Source organism: Peromyscus leucopus, chromosome 20 (genome assembly GCF_004664715.2).
Source record: "Peromyscus leucopus breed LL Stock chromosome 20, UCI_PerLeu_2.1, whole genome shotgun sequence".
Lineage (NCBI taxonomy): Eukaryota > Metazoa > Chordata > Mammalia > Rodentia > Cricetidae > Peromyscus > Peromyscus leucopus.
This window is the reverse complement of record NC_051080.1, coordinates 8,698,163-8,717,689: the sequence shown is the minus strand read 5'-3', so window position 1 is coordinate 8,717,689 and position 19,527 is coordinate 8,698,163. Positions and strand designations below refer to the sequence as shown.

The window sequence follows — 19,527 nt, the reverse complement described above, 5'->3', positions numbered from 1 at the left end:
TCCTCAACATTCTCCATGCCCAAAGCCCAATTCCAAAACTTCTTCCACAGGTTTAGGTATTGCTTACAGAAGCAGCCACTTTTATGCAACAAGATACATCAGTTGCTTATTGTTGATAAACCACCACAAAAAAATGATACTTGTCAGCTACTACTCTATTTATTATTTCACAATTAAGGAGATCAGAAGTCCAAAATAAGTTTCACTGGACTAAAAATCAAGATAAAAACAGTGTTGTGTTCCCTCTCACAGCTCCAAAGGGTAACTGTTCCTTTGCCTTTTCTAGTACCTGGAGACCGCCTGTGTTTTGGTTTTGGGGTAGTTCCATCTTCAAAGGCAGCAGTGGCTGGGTTAGTCTTTCTCACATTATAGCACTCTGCTGACTATACAAGGCTTATGCAGATAACCCCTCATGCATCGTTAAAGTAAGCTCACGACCAACCTTACCTTTCCCATGTCATAACAAAACACTTAGGTTCCAACAGTTAGAATATGCATGCCTCTAGGACACCCTTATTCCACCTACACAAAACATCTTTGTACACTGCTAACTTTTCATTTATGCTATGTTGGTATGCTCTACCATGGAACCCAGTCTCTGCTTTACACATCTGCTTCATACCATAATCTCTATATCTCCAGTCCTTTAGACTGTTTCCATTTTGTCCAATGCATTGTACTCACTCTAGGCCTGAGCTATTTGTTCATGTCCTCTTTGACTGTGTTATTCTTCCTCCCTGAAGACCCACAGCCTCGGGTCTTTTCATATATATATATATATATATATATATATATATATATATATGCTATCATTATAAATGATTCTTCAAAGAGAGTCTCCCTAACCCTGAGCCTCCCTGAACTAGAATTCAGACTCCCATTATGTTCTCAATTTTTCATATAATTCATCTTAATAATGATTAAGTTATTATCTTTATAGTTGTTTGGTAGCTAATTTTAATGCACTATGAAGCTCTGACTTCTTGATTTGCTATATGCCTAACACTAACTGTATAGTAATTGTACAACAATAATTCCAATGGATGATCTTAGCTCACCACAGCATTCATTGGAGAAGTACCCTCACCCCTGTAGCATAACTTATGATGTTCTACTTGGATATCCCAAGTTCCTAAACCCATCTCTGATCATTATGCTATTTTACTCTATCAGAGAGCATCCGCAGCCATTACCCTGAAGCTCACAGATGCCCACTATGATGGTCAAGCTTCATTGTTGACTTGACTGGATTTAGGATCACCACAGATAGAGACACAGCTCTGTTTGTGTCCCTGAGGATGTTTCTCATGAGGTTTAACTAAGGACACACTGTGAATGTGGGTGGCCCAGGGACAATGGTCTCGGACGAAATAAAAAGGAAAACAGGATAAAGTGAACTTGTGTGGGCTTCATCTCTCTCTGCTTCCTCTGAACACAATGCCTGACCCCTCACGCTCCTTGTACCACAGATACAGCCGTTCTCATCCCCATGTCCTCCCCCTCAGATTGTGAGCCAAAACTAATCGTTCCTTTGAGTGGCTTTTTCCAGTGTCTGGTCACAGCCATGAGAGGTGTAGCTAACATGCTCCCTTATCACCACGCTGAAGACAAGGCCTCATCGCTCCTTATCTTTGTTAATGCGGTCGCCAACCGTTGTCACTGGCCTACCACCAAATACCTGTGAACGCTTTTTCCATCTAAATGCAAAAGTTCTCTAAGAAGTAATAGTAGCGAGGACACTTTTAAATTATCAACTAAGGAAAAAAAAAGTTTTGATTTTTATCTACCCTTCAGGGTTAATGGGACTATACAATCCGCAAACACTTCAGAAGGCATACTCATAAGACAACAGATGAGATTATCTATTTTAGGAGCCTGGGTGAATTGTTGTGATCAAAGAGCTAAAACCCGTGCTAACTTGGTGAGTGTGCTTTATTCCCTGTGATCTCTCATGGACGCAGAGAAAAGAAAATTATTGTGATCATTATCTGGCAAAATACTAGCTAGACTCGGAAGCAAGGAAGGGGGAACTCTTTGCACTGCTGCAGTAGTCCTTAGAGTGGGAACTCCTCATGCTGTGCTGCAAGTCTTTCATTATCAGTAATGCATTTTCAAAAGCATCAGTGTGCTTTCGGCTATGAGTCAGATTACAGCCAAAAATGACTAGAACCCAAACTACTGCCTAGTCACATAAAGTAATTATTATAACAGGTAGAACCCAAAGCCCACATGCATTAATGAATGCTTACATTTTAAATCTCATTAAAATTTCAAAGCAACTATGAATCAAATTTCAGCAACAACAAAGCAGTGTTGTGATATTATGGTTGATGTTACCACGAAAAGTTATGATTTGGAAGCATAGGTTTTTAATTATGAGCATAAAACAAAATGTTAAGTAATAGATTCATATTTCACAGTAATTTGCAAAAACCATTTATAGTTTCAAAGACACTGAAGTGCATATATCTCAGAAATCAGAAAGAGAAAATGAAGTAGCAAAACATGAAAATGCTAATTAAGAAAAAGTCATGGGGCAAACGTATTTTGAGATTTCTTATTTCAAAATGAAGAAACAGGAAAGTAGTTTTGTTATCTGTCAGAGAAACAATGGACTGTTCAGAAATCACTTCTTATTTAGAATGTATCTGCTAGCACAGAAAACTTGTACATGAAGTTTGTATGAAATCTGGGAGCATCTCACAGGCTTTGTAATTTGTTTCTATTCCTGCAATGACATTTTACATGCTATATAAAATACTGGCAGCATTCTCAATTCACTATAAATGGAACCTCAAAATGCCTCACAGTCTGAATGCTTTTGTCTCTCTAGACCTCATGTAATCCAGTGAAACACCATGAGGCAGGGCTGGTATCTTAACAAACCTGCTGCTCCCCTAGCATCTGAGGAAAGGCCTTTCCAAGGCCATGCAGAACCACCAATTAGGTACAGGTCCACTTGTTGTTGGCTTCAGAATTCAAATCTTATAGTAAGGGAAATTACTAAAGCTCAATAAGGTGTATATACACATCATACACCTTACAAGAACACAGTAAGAAGTAAATAGTGATTAATTCACTAAATGATGTTCACAATGTGGCAGGAAATGTAATTTCACATCTTTGAACAAGAACTAAATTTGTGAAACATTTGCTCTTTCTAATATTGAGCTTGGTATTACCTAGGAAACAAAAGAAGCCCACCAATAAACATTGGCATCCACCAACTGAGGACAATTCAAAGATAACACTGGGCACTTGCCATGTAATTTTTGAACATGAGGTATACCTTGAAGAAGTCGACTACTTATATAGAAATAAATATTGTTTCTAATTAACCAGAAAAGGAAACTGATACCCTGAGACTATTGCCTAGAAACTGTCAAGTTTTCTAATATGCAGTTGGCCAATTGTCTCACATAAAATGTACATTCCTAGATGTTCCTACTTGTGACAGATGGACACTCTGCATAGGAAGCCAGTGCCCCTCAGAAGACTTAATAGAACCTTTGAGGTTAGCAGGACAACTAATAGGTTTTGATGATTAGAAACTTGGTTCGCAAAACTTCCTAGTTACTCAACCCATCAAGTCCTGAAATAGCTTCGTTCCCATTCTGCAGAGACTAAAAACCAAAGAGAGAAATAATACATAATATGAGCCCAAATCCTACATCTAATTACATTTATATTCAACTCTGAATTTTCTCTGACAATTGAGCTCTATTTCCTTGACTACATATGGTCATTGTTTTCAGTATCCGAGCCCCACCCTCCACAAAGCGTCTGAAAGTAAAGAAAATATCATAAACACTTGTCACAATAAAAAACACTACTTAAGGACTTTAACCGACATCCTTCTTTTAAAAAAGAAAAGAGCTTACATCTTAATTTCTTATAAAAACAAATGCGTCTGAAATAAATGCAACACATGTCAGTTTCTCCCTTTCCCCACGCAGCTGAGGAGCTGCTGTCCATGGTGACACACGCTGGCTCTGTGCGGCAACAGCGCCACCACAGACCCATCCAACTTGCAGCCTATGTCTGTTTCTTGAAGGCAGCTGTGCTGGGTTGGTTGCATTTTGCATAGCCAACGCTTCGGTAATTATAAGTGGCACCGCTCCTTTTGAAGCTATTGCTCCCAATAGCAAAAGAAAACCCCGTGTGCGGTGGGGGAGGACGCCTTGATCCTCCGGACACAGGAAACCAAACCCTTGTCTCTTGTGCTGTCCTCTGGGCTTCACTGAGTAAAGTCTGGTCTCCACAGACCGTTCAGCTACCCTTTAGACCCTCAAGCTAAACACCTTCCCACAAACCGAGCAGTCTTCAAAAGCTTTGCTCAATCAATTTGCAGGTTGTTTTTTGTTTGTTTGTTTGTTTTTGTTTTTGTCGGTTTTTTAACTGAAATTTGGTTTTGACTACACAGTACATTTAAATATGATTTGAAATATGAGCATTCATGAATAGCCAATGTCCACTCACTCCAAAAGAAAAAAAAAAAGTTTTAAAATCCTACGCATATAATTATGGTGATGAGGGGATGTGCTTCTGGGTGAACGTTCCATTGAAATGCTTTTAAAATAATTTTAATAGTATGATTCCTTTCCCCTTGCCACTGGAGGAGAAGGCAGAATGGGAAGCCTTCCGTGGTAATCTTGCTTCAAGTACAGTGTCATGTAGTAAAATATACCGTAAAGAAATTCCTCTCAGAGGGCACCACAGCGCCGAAACTTTGGGAGGTCAGTATCTTAACCAAGATTGAGCTGTCCTGTTTCTTTCCCAAATCCGTTCTGCCCAAATGAGGCGTTTGTGTTACAATTTATTGTTCCCCAGACGCCCAAATCACCCATCTGCCTCTGGAGTTTCTAGTCGGTAATTAAGGCACTATCCATTAGAACCGCCAAGTGCACCAAATGAGGAGGAGGGCGTGGGAAATGAGGGGGAAAAAAACCACCCCACTTTAAAAGATCCGCCCTGGGCGCACAGGAACCCCCTGCCCCAGCTGGGACACAGGGGTGCAGCGCCAAGTTAGCAAGAGCCTCTGAGGGGCCAGCTCCTCCCACCAAACAGGGGTCTTCGTAGTGGGCCATACCTTGGAAGAGGAAGGCTTTCGTCCCATTATGCAGTCCCGGGACTTGGCGCACTCCAGCCGTAGACTCCCCAAGTTCTAACTCTGTTAAGACGTCAATCTGTAGGGACGGGTCCACACCAAGCCCCCAAACTGGTGGGAGTGGGAAGGGGTAGGAAAGAAAGAAAGAAGAAAAGGGGCCATTAAAACGCAAGCCTCCACAGCTGCAAAGAACGCATCTTGGAGACAATATTGGGAAGTGCTGACACGAGGAGACTCCTTCCTCCAACCGGAGAGCCTTACCTGGACGCGCTGCCAAGCTTAAAATAGCAGAGCGCCGGGTCCCATCTCCCTGACCTACTTTAAGCCCCTCTCAGTGCAAAGTTCCCCCTCAGCCACAGACCCTAAGGGCGTGACCGGTCTCGCTATCCCCAGGACGAGCACAGAGGGGACCCAAATGCAAACCCGCGCCCTCCAGAGCTCCCCATTCAGAGGGACTTGGGGCGGCTACCCCACGGCGGAGAGCATCCCGGCCCAGCACGGCGGCTACTCACCGGCTCCGAGCCCGAGGATCACGCAGAACGTTCTCAGTAACACCCGGGACTCCATGGCGTGCATCGGCTCAGTCCATCGTCTCCCTCTTTAAAAATAAAGATAAAAACCAAGAGGTGCTGGGAGTGAAGCGGGAAAGCCGCGCCGGCCCCTCCTGCGACCGCCTCGGCGTCGCCACCAGGGCTCAGACGCCTAAGACCGAGCGGGGCGGCCCCCCCGGGTGCGCGCCGAACTTGGAGCCGCCTCTGCGCGCATCGCTCCCGCACGCGGCGGGCCGCAGCCAGGTCGGGCTCGCAGGGACCTGCCGGGACCTGCACCGAGCGGCGCCCCGCCGAGCCACGCGGCCCGGGCGCGCACGCGGAGGAAGGGAGGCGGCCCCGGAAAGCCGGGCCGGGCCGCCCCGCACCCGCCCGCGCTCCCGCGCCCGAACCTGTTGGAAAGGCGGAGACAATGGCGAGAGCCTGGAGCCGCGGAGACCGCTCCGGGAGGGCGGGGCGCGAGCCGGGGCGCGGGCGAGGGCGGGGCGGCCTCTCTCCCGCAAGCAGAGCCCGGTCCAGCCAGGCTGTCCCTCAGCCGCCCTCCGCCACCCTCGCCCGCCTGCCCGCCGGCCACCGCAGCCTCCGGTCGGGATCTTAGGATCTCAATGCCAGGTGCCAAGTTGATGGGCGGCGTTTGCTCTCACCCCTCGAAATCGGGCGCGTGTCTCCAAAGCCCGGCAGAGAGAAAGGACCACCCAGCCGCAGGAGGCGAGGTTGCAAAGAAAGGCAAGGCACCCGGCCGCCTCGGGCAAAGGAGGGAAGCCCGCACTCAGACACTCGCTGCACAGCAGCCCCGGAAGCAGGGAACCCCCTCCCGGGCGGGGAGAGGAACCCCGCCAAAGCACGCAGGACTCCTAGGTGAAACTGGACAGAGGAAAGAGACAGGCGGAGATGGGTGGTGAGCGGGGAAGCTTGGCCAGCCCTGCCTGAGAGGCTCTCTGTCCAGGGCGGGGCGCTGGAGAGCCTCCAGGCACAGACTGCACATAGAACTTAGCCAGGAGCCAGAGGCTGCTGGACAGCTCCGGAACCTCTGGAGGCCCTGACAAACTCAAGTACCCTGGGTCAAGGAGCAGAGCTGGGGATTCTACACACTCAGGAAAGCATGCATGCTTGTTAGAATGAACAGATGTTACAAATAAGATGATGAACGGAGGATGGATGATGGTGGCTGGACGGACGAATGGACAGACAGATGGACAGAAGGAAGGAAGGAAGGAAGGAAGGAAGGAAGGAAGGAAGGAAGGGAAGGTGGATGGATGGGTGATGGCGGGTGGATGGATAGCTGATAGATGGATGATTTATTGGTGGACAGGTAAGTAGATACCTAGGTAGATAACCATACATATTTAAGACTAAAAGGGTAGGAAGTGCAGAGATTGGGAGGGAGTGGGGCACCGGGTTTCAGATTCTAATAGCAACCCTAAGACCATGTATATTTTACCATACACACTAAATAATGAACTATGGCCAAATCCAGAAAAGGTGAGACATTCCTGCTCTGTCTGACAAGGAAAGGGACCTTAGGATGATTAGAAAGAGGGAAGAAAAAGCAGAAATGGTAAATACTTGGGTAATCACAGAGACTTCTCTTGAGTCCTGTAAAAATGTTTGAGAGTTGTATTGGTTTTGTATTGCTACCATAAAAATTTATCACAAATTTATTGCCTAAAACAACAAAATGTATGATCTTAAAATTCCCTCCATTGTAATTCCAGCTCATGCTGGAGACTTTGCATGTTAAGTCAAAGCATTGACAAGACTATATCCATTGCCTTTTTAAACACAGAAAGTGTGTGCGGCCCTTGGCTCATTATCCCCTCTGTCCTCAGAGCCACCTGCAGTAAGGGAAGTTCTAGTACACTCTCTCCATTTCTCCAAATACAATTTAGAAACCTCCTTTGATCTTAGGGGATTTGTACAAAAATATGAGAACCATTGTGTGACCCAGGATAATCACTCCATCTTAGCCTCAATGACAAATGCAAAGATTCTTGACCATGTAAAGTAGCACATTCAGACTCTAGGGGTTAGGATATAGACATCTTTGGGTGAACATTCTCCTAATGGTTAAAATACTTTAAATTGTCTAAATATGTATAGGTTTAATATATAAGATAATCACAATACAGAGATGATAAAGGGATCTATATGAAGATGAAAATGTAGGGTGTCTGTGTAGATGCTTATATACTCTGTACCACCATTTAAAATGCTACATGAACATGTGAATCTAAAAACACAACAGATAAAATAAAGCACAAAATATTAAAGTAACTTGAAAGAAAGTAAAAAAAAAAGTTCATGGAACAGAAAATACAAGGAAATAAAATAAATAATAAAATAGTAGACTATAATCCAACCATTAATAATTACAATAAGTGTAAGTGGTCTAAAACATAACAAAAGACTAAGTTTTTTTTTTTCAGAGTAGATTGGGAAACATAAACTAACTACATATGATTAAGAAGAATTCACTACAAATATAATGAGGTCAGTTAAAAGGTGAGGGTTTTTTAAGGTATCTTAAAGAGAAATACATCAAAAAGAGTTGGATGGCTATAAAATTATTGAAAAACTTTACAGCAAAACAAATTAGCTTTCAGGGACCAAATATGAACCATGGAAAAGGACTAGCTAGGCCAGAGAACAAGCCAGAGGCCCTCAACCAGATGCCCCCAAAGATAAAGAACAGGTCAGGTAGGTCAGGTAGCATAGCAACAGAAGAGTGGGCCCTGACCAGTGAGTGACCTTACCACCTAGCACAATATCTTGCAGCCTCATGACTTCACCTGCACGTCTCTCCTCAATGGCACCCCTTCCCTCCTCCCTGCTCCCTCCCCCTCCCATGCTATATAAGCCTTGCTGAGGAGAATAAAATTTGCAGCTTGATCAGAACCCTGTCTTGCTGTCTTCCCTCATGTCTCCCCATCGTCCCTTTCATCTCTCCCACAGGTGGGTCGTGTCCCCCCCACCTTGGGACCCCGCTGGCCAGGGCAATTAGCAAGACAACAAAGGTCTGCCACATACATTGTAAATGGTCAACTTGCAAGGAAGACTGCACAGTCTTAAGTGGTCGGTCAACTTGCAAGGAACACCCAGTGCAAATGTACACAGCCGGCAGTGAAGTGTCAACATACATGAGACATTTTCCCCCAAAGAAACAGTGAGAGAAGTAGTGGGGGAAACAGGCAAACCCACAGTGATGGTGAGAAACTTCTGCATTCTCTCATAATCAGTAAATACCTTTAGTCCCATCTTTACTCAACACCAATTCCACTAGACAGCTGAAGAAGAAATAACAACAGGTAATCATAATTCTTCCAAAAACCTAAGAGTAAGAAACATTCCCCCACTCTATTTTTATGAAACAATCACTATTTTAAACTAAACAGAAAAGTAACAGAAAAGTAAAAACCAGAATGCAAAAATAAAATATACCTTTTGAACACGCACACAAAATCTTCAACAAAATATCAGTAGGTCAACTGGAAATATGTAAAAACAACATTTCAAACATGATGGTTTCATGCTAGTAATATAAGGCTGATTAAATTTTCTGTTACTAATCAAAGCAAGCTGCTGAATTTATCAATTTATAGAAGAAAATCATGTGATCATATCAACTGGTACAAAGATAGCATTTGACAAAATTCAACAACTAGTTATAAAATAGCAAGTGATGTTCTCAGACGTAAAATTAGAAAGTAATGCCATCAACCTAATGGGCACATGGAAAAGATTCTACACCCGACCTAACAAGGGAAGATTGTGTGGCAAATTGCAGTCAGTGCACAAGAGTAAGGCCGGGCGGTGGTGGCGCACGCCTTTAATCCCAGCACTCGGGAGGCAGAGCCAGGCGGATCTCTGTGAGTTCGAGGCCAGCCTGGTCTACAGAGCAAGTTCCAAGACAGGCTCCAAATCTACAGAGAAACCCTGTCTCAGGAAAGAGAGAGAGAGAGAGAGAGAGAGAGAGAGAGAGAGAGAGAGAGAGAGAGAGAGAGAGTCATTTATGAAAGACAAAAGAGTTTTTCCTCAGTAACATGGTTAGCTCATTTTCAAAGCACCCATGAAAAAGCTCTAAAGACTAGTGACTTTTACAGACCAAAACACACATACAGCAATTGATCTTATGTCCATACGTTACCAAGGAATGATTTAAAGTACAACTAATTTTAAAACATTCACAAGGCATTAAAATACTTACTGAAAAATATAAAAAAAAACCATAGGGAAGATTTTCTATTGATAACTGTAGAACATTACTCAGGAAATAAAAACAAAAAGATTTTGCAGTGCCCATGGATGGGATTTACTGTTGATGTGGTATTCATTAACTTCATGCGGAGCTAAAGAGTCAATACAATCCTAGCCAGAAGGCTCTTTACAGAAACTAGTGAGCTGATTACCAAACACAGAAAATACAAGAGCCATGAGCATGTTTGCAAAGAATAAAATTGGAGGCTGGAAAGCATGTGACCCACGATACACAACAATGGCGCACACATCCAGGCTGTGAGGTCTGAAGTTAGATATTCATGGAAAACCAGCAAAAGGCACAGCAAGGCACATGTGGATGAGCATATTTACTTAACTTCCAAGATATAAAAACCAGACAGCGAATAGGGACAGTCTTTTGAACAATTGGACATCCTCTGTAGGAAGTGGGGACAGGGAGGGAGAAGGGATCTTGAGCCTGGTAATGTCTACAATAGTGACCTGAACCAACTGGAACATAAACCTGAGTGTGAATAAGAAACTGTAGCACTTTTGGGAGAAAAATGTCCATGCTTTGGGTGACCTCAGTTTTTAATCAGGACATAAAATGCATGTGTATTTTTGAATGATACATTGTACTTCATTAAAATTGGAAACTTCTAGCTTTTGGAAATACACCATTAAAATGATTAAAAGTTATGCAATAAGAGAAAATATTTGCAAGGATGTATCTAACAAAAAACTTCATTTCTAAGTATATAAAAAGCTTCAATAAAGCCAAAGAAAGTTAATTAAAAACGTGATCTTTAAATGGACAATTTACCAAAAAAAAGACATACAGAAAGGTAGGGGAAATATGTAGACAATGTCCTAACATCAGTAGTCATTACAGAAGTACAAAAGTCCAGTAAATTAATTATTGCAAGAATCACCAAAAATAAAAAATAAACTTTACAAGCCTCATAACTCCCAGTACTTACATGATATGATGCAATGTGACCCAACCTCGAATTCCCTGCTCATAGTCAGAAGGAAGAAGTCTCTCAGAAACCTTCTAGACGCTTCTCACAAAGTAAAGCATTCACTACTATTTACCCTTAAGAAATGAGAATATATTTCCCCACCACATGAGAGTGTGTATAACCATTTTATTCATTTTAACCAAGCACTGGTAAGAAAGCACAGGAATGTGAACTGTAGTGCGTTCACGCTGTGGAATCCTGCCCAGGACTGCAAAGGAGGGAACTCACACACAAAACATAATGCTTCCATCACACCTACTACAAAGCACATTACGCAGACTTTTGCTTCCCATTATTTCTTTTTAAATAAAGCATGTTTTTGGGGGTGGGGGAGATAGGGGTGCACATGTCACGTGTGGAGGTCAGGAGACAGTCCCACGGAGTTAGTTCTCTCCTCCCGTCTTTATGCAGGTTCCGAGGCTAGAACTCGGGCCCTTGGGATCATGCATCAGGCTTGTGGAAAGCGTGTGTTTACCCACTGAGCCATCGCACTGGTCTCTCACTTCATTTTCTTCTTCCCACTGCACATTAGCAATAGGAGAGTGTCTACTTCTGCTTGAGTTCACAAGGAAGAGTGGCTCAGATGTCTTCAACCCACACGCAGTCTGAAGCATCCCTTAGTCCACAGGAGGCATGAAAGGAAATTATACCTAAGACTGTGAAGTGTTGTCAAAACATAAGACATAAAATAGCAGAATGAGCCTGGAACCAGAGCTGGACTAGGAAGAGTGTGAGCAGGTTAAAAAAAAAAAGATGCTGATAAAAGTAAGACAAAAACACAGAAAACTGGGCAGGAAAAGGTAAGAAGAAAGCAGGATATTGCACTGAGTGAGACACACTGGTGCCTTTCCTCAGAGCATGGGCTCCTTTGTACCCAAACAGTAGAACGTGGGGCCAACACGTGCCTGAAGGGCATGAGGGACGGTGCCCAGTGCAGGCGACATTCTTTGTGTCCACCACGGACTTTGAATTATCCACAGAACCCAACTCAAACTCTGAGAAGTCAAAGCTGATCTTCCAGCCTAGCTCCAGAGGAGCACGGCAAAAAGAAGCAAGCTTAGAGCTTGGGGCCAACTGGCCGCCCCTTCATTCCGGGGACAAACACAGCCTCCCACCGACCTGTTAACAGTGTCCCGTAGTAACTCCCTCCTGTCCACCTAAAAAGCTGCTGAGGGTCAAGTCCACCATGGCTTGCAGAATAAGAATGTTACCCCCACCTGTCTTTGTCATGAGCAATTATGTCGCTTCAGGGTTGGCCCGTTGCTGTCACTCAAATTTGGAATCAGTTGTCAATGGAAATAAGTGGAAAGCTGTGATGATTAGAATCAATACTTAGGGATATCTACAGAAAAAAGGAGCTGGGAATGTGGATAAGGTTAAAACACACACATAGCTTTCCGGTCAGAGTCTGCATTACTGGCTTATCAATTGCATCAGGTCTCTGAGCACTGTGAGGCATCAGTTCAAATGCTCATCGTACAACACAGGCCTTATTTTTAACTGCCAACAGTCAGGCATGGTGAGCACTAGCTGCTTCTGCCAGCACATTTCAGTACTTAATGTGCATCGGACGAGAACGAAGCAGCCTCGTGGAGCCAGCTGCTCTGCTGGCTCCTGGCCTCATTTAAGGTTGCTATTAAAGGATCAGTCTCTGCTTAGCATTAGAAGAGTGTCTCTCCCCTGAAGAGCTAAAGGCCAGTATATTCTCGGTGATACTCTGAAATCACCATTGCCTTCTCAGCTCTCTCCCTTCATCCCGGAGACTTGGCTCCGGATATACTGAGAATAGCATCACTAGTACTTCCATTTTCAAATGAACATTGTTATTGGAGGCCCCCTCTGTTATCACCAAAACTAATTTTTCTAAGACATTGCCTTTATCTTAAAGAAAATTTATTAAGTGCTGGCCTCAAGTCACAAGGATTCAAATTCCTTACTGAATCATCACATAATTCTTGCTGCTAGGGCTTTAGCTGCTATCCTGAGAATCTTCTTTTTGATAAACACACAGCGGCTAGATGAAAAGCCCAGGCAAGCTTCACAGATGCGTAGCTTAGGAACAAAATAAGGTATGCTAGCGTCGTAAAGGGCTGGTGCAGCAGACCCAGATACAGCATTAGCTCAAGCAGCGCCTGTTCACACATAACATCTAATCCTCCAGAAGGAAGAAATGGCTCAAGAGAGCTGTCACCATGCCAGAGAAGTCTCTCTCTGTCTCCAGCTTTACACTCTTGGCCGAGGGCTACGGCTTGGGAGAAGGAACAGAAGGGCAAAGCAGGTGGTGCATGGTGCTCGGGTCAGCCTCATCTTTTTTGGCTCAGGACTACAGCAAGATGCAAGAGATTCTTAGGAGGCATCACCCACCTTTTACAACCGTACAATAGAAATATGTGGAAAGTTCTTAGTTTTCAAAGCCTAACGATTTGCTCGAAAAACACACAACTACCTAATTCAGAGTCGCCTTCACAGTCTCCTCCTCCTAATTTACCCATTTCTTTGTGTTCATGGAGGTACAGTTATGTGATAGGCACCATCGTCAGGTCACAGAATTCCACGCCAGGGTCAAAGTGCTGCTTTGGTCAAAGAACCCTCCTGAAGTGTCACACAATAAGCAGTCGATGTGATTTCTGTCACGTAGTGCTTCCACACTCATCCCAGGGGCTGCCACAGTGGACAGTCGCAGTCACCAGCATACAGACTGACTGCCCCACCCAGGTCTGTCCTCTCACAGTGTTTCTCTCCAGGCCATTCCAGTACTTCCTGACTCTTCTCTGACCGATCAACACACTCCCACCATGGGGGCTTTGCACACTTCAGTCCCTCTATATGGGAAGCTCTTCCACACAGCCCGTGGCTTGCTTCTCCATCATTTACAAATGTCGTATTCTTAGTGAGGCCTTCCCAAATGACCCCATATAAAACTGCAGCTCTTACCACATACCCGGTGTGCCTATCTGCTTCCCTTTTTGCTTTGCATTAGTTCATTTGTTTCTCGCCTGCATCCCTCACTCCAGGCTATGAGCTCCATTCTCCACAGATTCCTCTCACTCCCTGCTTTATTCTTTATATTTTCCGCAGTGTCTGGCATGATACATACCACTTGAATATGGGATAATGTATACAAATACACCTAATGTGTCTGGCATACAGCAGGCACTCAAAGAGGCACCTATTATAACTTAAAATTGATGAGACTGAAAGCATGCAAGTTTCTGATTTTTTTTAATGGAGATCTACGTTTTGGGGGGAAAAATCTCCTGTGTAAAATTTGCGCCATTTCTGTAATATAACTCTATTTAACAATGAAAAGCAAATGGCAACTTATTTTTACTAGGCATCTCAGTATTTCTGGCTCTTACTGATTGTACACAAAAAAAATGTGCCTCAAAATATCTTCAACTTACATTCATTTCCTCCTTCTCCCACAGCAAAACCTATCAAAGTGACTGACAAGTGTTTTGCCGATATTACAGGTCCATTTGTTGACTTTTTGACTTTCTGCTTCTTTTCTCTAAATACCAAACGTTCTTTTCCTTTGGTTTGATTACAATTGTCCTGATTCCTTCTGTAGAAGACATGTTATTTTAATGAACAACCTCAGTTGTGTAAACAACACAGTTTTCTTTTCTATACCACATATTCAGTTTAAGGTACCATTTTTCTGATGGAAGAATAGTAGCTTGTCTGTTGAGTGTTCATGTGTTAGACACTGTTACGAGAGCATTAACCCTTTAAGTCTTAGAATCATTCCACATGGTGCATATTCATGACAGATGAAGGAAGTGGGGTGCATAGAGGTGAGATGTCTCTACCAAGACCATACTGTAACATGTGGAAGATCTGAGATCAAAACCAGTATGGGTACAATGTCCATTCTCTAAACTCCACTAGCTACCCTCAAAACAGCTTGGCTGCAGATATCTCTTTCAAAGCTGCCAGAATATCATGTGCCTCGATTTCCCCCTACATTCTAGTCATCTGCCCCTTCTGAAGGGCTCCTCACTCAGAGCACACACTGCCTATTCCTTCTCTCCTGCTTTGTGGTCATAGCTTTCTGACCTTGGAGGGACTACCTAATATCAAAGCACTAATGTCACATAGACTGACACCAAGCAGAGAGACCTAGACTAACCTCAGAAATGGTATATGGAGGCATGGGAATGGATCTTTCCAGCACTCTCCATACCCTGGGCCTTACATCCTCCTCTGTGGAATGGAATCATTAATAATATCTGTATTCACAACTTCTGAAGTTAAGGCTGTTTTAGTTCCAAAATGCTATTATTCCAAATGAAACATAACTGTATCTAGTAATACAATAAGTTAGTCACAAATTTGCTAATAATTACTTAGAACAAACAGCCAGCCCTGAGTTAAATGCCAGGATTATTTTAGCATGGGGAAGTCAGGCACTCCTGTTGTTGGTTACTGCCTCTTTGCTGCTCCCAGAAGGAGGAGGGAGAGTCTGGCTCTCTCAATGAAGAGCACACATCGACCTGCCCCAAAGCAAGCTGGCATTAGGACTGGAGGTTAATTACCAGTCTTCATTACCAGAGGCTAAATGAGCATGATGGCTGAGTCTGCAGCCTTCCTAATTATGAATGACCATACCGCAGCCTAGTAATGAGGATGGCAACTGTCATTGAGGAGGAAGTGTTTATAATTACAATCCTGGTCTGCAGAAGTGTTTCTCCAACTATGGCAACAAACTAACCTTAAAATTTATTTAATTTATGTATATGTGTGTTTGTCTGTATGACTTTATATTCACCACATATGTGCAAGAATCTGTGAAGACCAAACAGGGCACTAGATCCTCAGAAACTGGAGCTACAGCCGCCATGTAGGTTCTGGGAACCAAACTCAGGTCCTCAGCAAGAGCAACTGGACATTTCTCCAGCCCCCAAACTACTTTTTAAAAATTTATATACATTGTACATCAACAGATTACAGAATTTAAAATTTATATTTTTAAAGTACAATAAAGTGAACATCTAAGAGAATAGATGAAAAAAATTGCAAACTCAACAGACCTACAATTGCATTTCAATAAACTTAATCAAAATAAAAGGGAAGAAAACAGAAAGTATATAGCTAGCTCTTCAAAACTGTGAACTTCAGAGAATAAAATGGAGACTTACTGAGTATGCTCACAACTTTTCTCATTCACTCTTGTGAAAGCAAAACACTGAGAGGAAATATCAATCCCCGGCATTAGATTATCTTAAGCACACTCTAAGGAGCATCACGTACGTCAGCTGTTAAGATTGCTCTTTAGTTGTAAACTTGTCTAGGTGGGATTGGTGATGATGCTACTCATAGGGGAAAACATACATCAAAGATTGCTTCATTAACACATAATACAGAAACCTGTCTCTCTCAGCAATTCAATTTTCATCTAACATAAGGTAAGTAATGCTGTATTTTCAAAATTATTCTTTAATCCTTTATCAGCCAATAATTACAAAAATGTCTCCTGTAACATTCTACCTGAATTTATATTATTTTTCAAGTGTTGAATGAGTTGTGAGATTTACTGTTTTCTTATGCATGCATCTTTTAATGAAAAGAGAAACTGTAGACCCCCTTCAAACATGTCAGGGTCACAGTGATATGACTCATAGATGCATAATGCCAAGATCATCAAGCATCTCACCAATAATTTTGCTATGCTATCATGTAACAATCTACAGAAATTAATTTTCTAAGCTTCTAACTCTCAACTTTGCCTATTATAAAAAGATATTGTACCTTTCTTCCTTGAATCTATGTATCTAGATAACTGAACGCATCAAAGATATGTGTCTGTCTGCCTGCCTCTCTCTCTCTCTCTCTCTCTCTCTCTCTCTCTCTCTCTCTCTCTCTCTCTGTGTGTGTGTGTGTGTGTGTATGTGTGTGTGTGTGTGTAAGCCTATACTGTCCAATTCATAGCTTTCAAACACTGAGCTAATACTGATTTATCTGGCAAGAAAGACCAAGTGTCCACTTCAGCTTAGTAATGGTTTGTGTGTTCTCAAAGAATCTGGTGTTGGAAGCTTGTCCCTAGAGTGGTAGTGCTGAGAGTATGGCTAATAATTAGGTCACCAGTGGCTCTCTCCTGGTATCCCATCAAGTTCACAGGAAACTGAGTTATCAGGAAAAAAGCAAACCTGGACCCAGAATCTCTCCTTGCCCTCTTGTCTTATTTTGATTTCCCTCTTGCATGTGCACCAGACATGATGCCATCTACTACAAGACCATGGGAATGAGGCCAGCAAACCTCAGACTTTCCGCCTTCATGTCTGTGAGTAAAACAGAGCATGTTTCTCTGCACATTACCCAGCCTTAGCCATTCTTTTGTAATGAAAATGGACTAACATAATAACTTCCCTGCTTCAAATAGTCAAAATGGAACATTTTTCTATAATCTAAACCCAGCATATAAAACATGCTTATGACCAGCTTCCATATACTTCACAGTATCACATAATGAAGACAACAGTGTAGAATGCAACACATAAACTTGTAAGTAACTGCACCATTTTTACTATGTTATTAAGCAAATTGTTCACCTCAACTCACATCTTTCTCCAACGAACTCCTCCATGAAGAAGTGCATTTACATCACACTCTGATAAATGTCATTCCCAAGTGTTTTCCTGAGCTTGCAGGTGCACCACTAGAGGACGTTCCTACAAAAGTTAGGCTGCAAAATGCAGTATCAGCCAGTGACTAAATGATCAGAATTACAGCAGTACATACATGCAGTGGGAATCTCTACATATTTACTCTTTAGTTCATTGTAAGCAGTTTGTAAACTGGCATCATTTGGGGTAGCCCTTGTCTACAAGAACATACACAAGTCACCTTTTGTTCATCTCACCTGATACTACTCCCCTCACTTTTCTGTTCTGTCACATATACACCCTGCTCTCTCTCCCTCTTTGTGCTCTCCACCTCACATGTTTACATGTGTCCTCCTTACATGAAACTGAGTTATCAGGACAAAAGCAAACCTGGACCCAGAATCTCTCCTTGCCCTCTTGTCTTATTTTGATTTCCCTCTTGCATGTGCACCAGACATGATGCCATCTACTACAAGACCATGGGCACGTGTTTGATATCTGTGTTCTCTTCTTCAGTATATTCGAAGGATACAGACCATGTCCCCCTTTGTTTATCAACAAATTCCCAGTGCCACAAACATTAAAGGTGTCAGTATTCACTGAACTTTTCTTTGTTTACAGAGTCAGCCATAAAAAGTCTTGCATCTTTACTAAAAATCATAAAATAATATTTTCAGACTTGTTGAGTGGGAAAGGAGGAAAATGACTCCTCCCTTTGATCTCACTGCCAGGCTCATTTTAAGCAACTCTTTGGATCCTGGGCTTTTATGAGGAAGAAAAATAAAGGGATAAAGGGGAAGTGGAGAGAGATGGGGTGAGAAAGCAGAAAAAATGAAGGAGACCAAGTTAAACACACAGTGCAGAAGTGAAGTCTGCAACACTGGTCATTTGCTCTGTCTACAGTGATCTTCCATTTGTCTTTACAGGCTTCCTCTCACCCCCATTCTGACATGGTGAGCTTGCACACCCTCTGCCTCTCCCTCCTCCTTCCCCTCTCTGACAGCATCCTGTGCTGATTCCTTCTCTCGGAGGAATTCTTCAAGTCTGTAGCATTGGGTACCCACCTCTGCTGTGAAACACATCACACCAGTGCAACCAAGCTGTTTCATCTTCTATTTTCCCTCTACATAGATTGTGTCTTCCACACAAGCATGGATTCATTATCCTTGTTCCTACTACTGTAATGAAATAACTTATATTGTAACTACAAGAACAACAGAAGTGTATTGCTTACATTTAGGGAGAATTGAAAGTCTAAGATCAAAGACCAAGAGATTTGGTATCAAATGGAGACTTACTCTTTGTTTTATAAAAGGGACCTCCAAGGCTTTGTTAAACCATGGAAGGGAGTGATGGGTCCCTGAGTCTCTTTTATAACGAAACAAATCTCAGTCATGAGGGCTTTGCTGCTTTCAGGATTTAACCACATCTTAGGGGTGCAACAAGTTACTATTATCATATTGGGTATTAGATATCAATGTATTCATTAGGAGGAGGACACACACTTTCCAGACACAGCAGTGGGTGTAGATTTCAGTATATATGTGCTAGAATGTTAAATGAGCAGAGCTTAACTCTATCTTCCTGACCATGGGAGTCCATAGAGTAAAGGATAGGGGAAAAGTGGACAGATGAGAGAGACTATGTGGGATGATGATTGGAAACCAGGATAGCTAGTAAAAGGAAGTCCAGAGTGAAGAAAGTAAAGACAGAGGCATGGGAGAAAAGATACATATTTTAAACAGGCAAAATAATCCCTGCAGTCAATTTTAAACATATTATAATATTCTACAAAACTCTCTTTTTTTGTTTCATCACCTTTACAATCATCCTTTCCTTATTCATTTACTTTTCCAGCAACCATTGACTGAAAAGTACCCTAAGGAAGGTGCTGTGCAGGATCCTGGGAATGAATTTGAAGACAGGTGCTATGGGATAATGCTTTTTGTACACTGGTTTAATATAATGCTGATTGGCCAGTAGCCAGGCAGGAAGTGTAGGTGGGGCCACCAGACAAAGAGAATTCGGGG

The 19,527-nt window shown here is 42.7% G+C and overlaps 1 protein-coding gene across 2 annotated transcripts in view; it reads right to left on the bottom strand.

Annotated features, from left to right (window-relative positions):
* The window catches only part of Nell2 (neural EGFL like 2), a 294,190-nt gene extending 287,637 nt beyond the window's left edge, over positions 1-6,553 (bottom strand). The window contains exons 1-3 of one of the 2 annotated variants that reach the window (XM_028869297.2): positions 6,300-6,553; positions 5,620-5,705; positions 5,090-5,218 (exon numbers count right to left, since the gene is read on the bottom strand). In XM_028869297.2, the coding sequence (XP_028725130.1) occupies positions 5,090-5,218; positions 5,620-5,683 (193 nt within the window). In that variant the 5' untranslated portion in view covers positions 5,684-5,705; positions 6,300-6,553. Of the gene's footprint in view, positions 1-5,089; positions 5,219-5,619; positions 5,706-6,047; positions 6,153-6,299 lie in introns of those variants that run through there. The other variant, XM_028869298.2, reaches the window with a different exon arrangement.
* Positions 6,554-19,527: the final 12,974 nt, after the last annotated feature.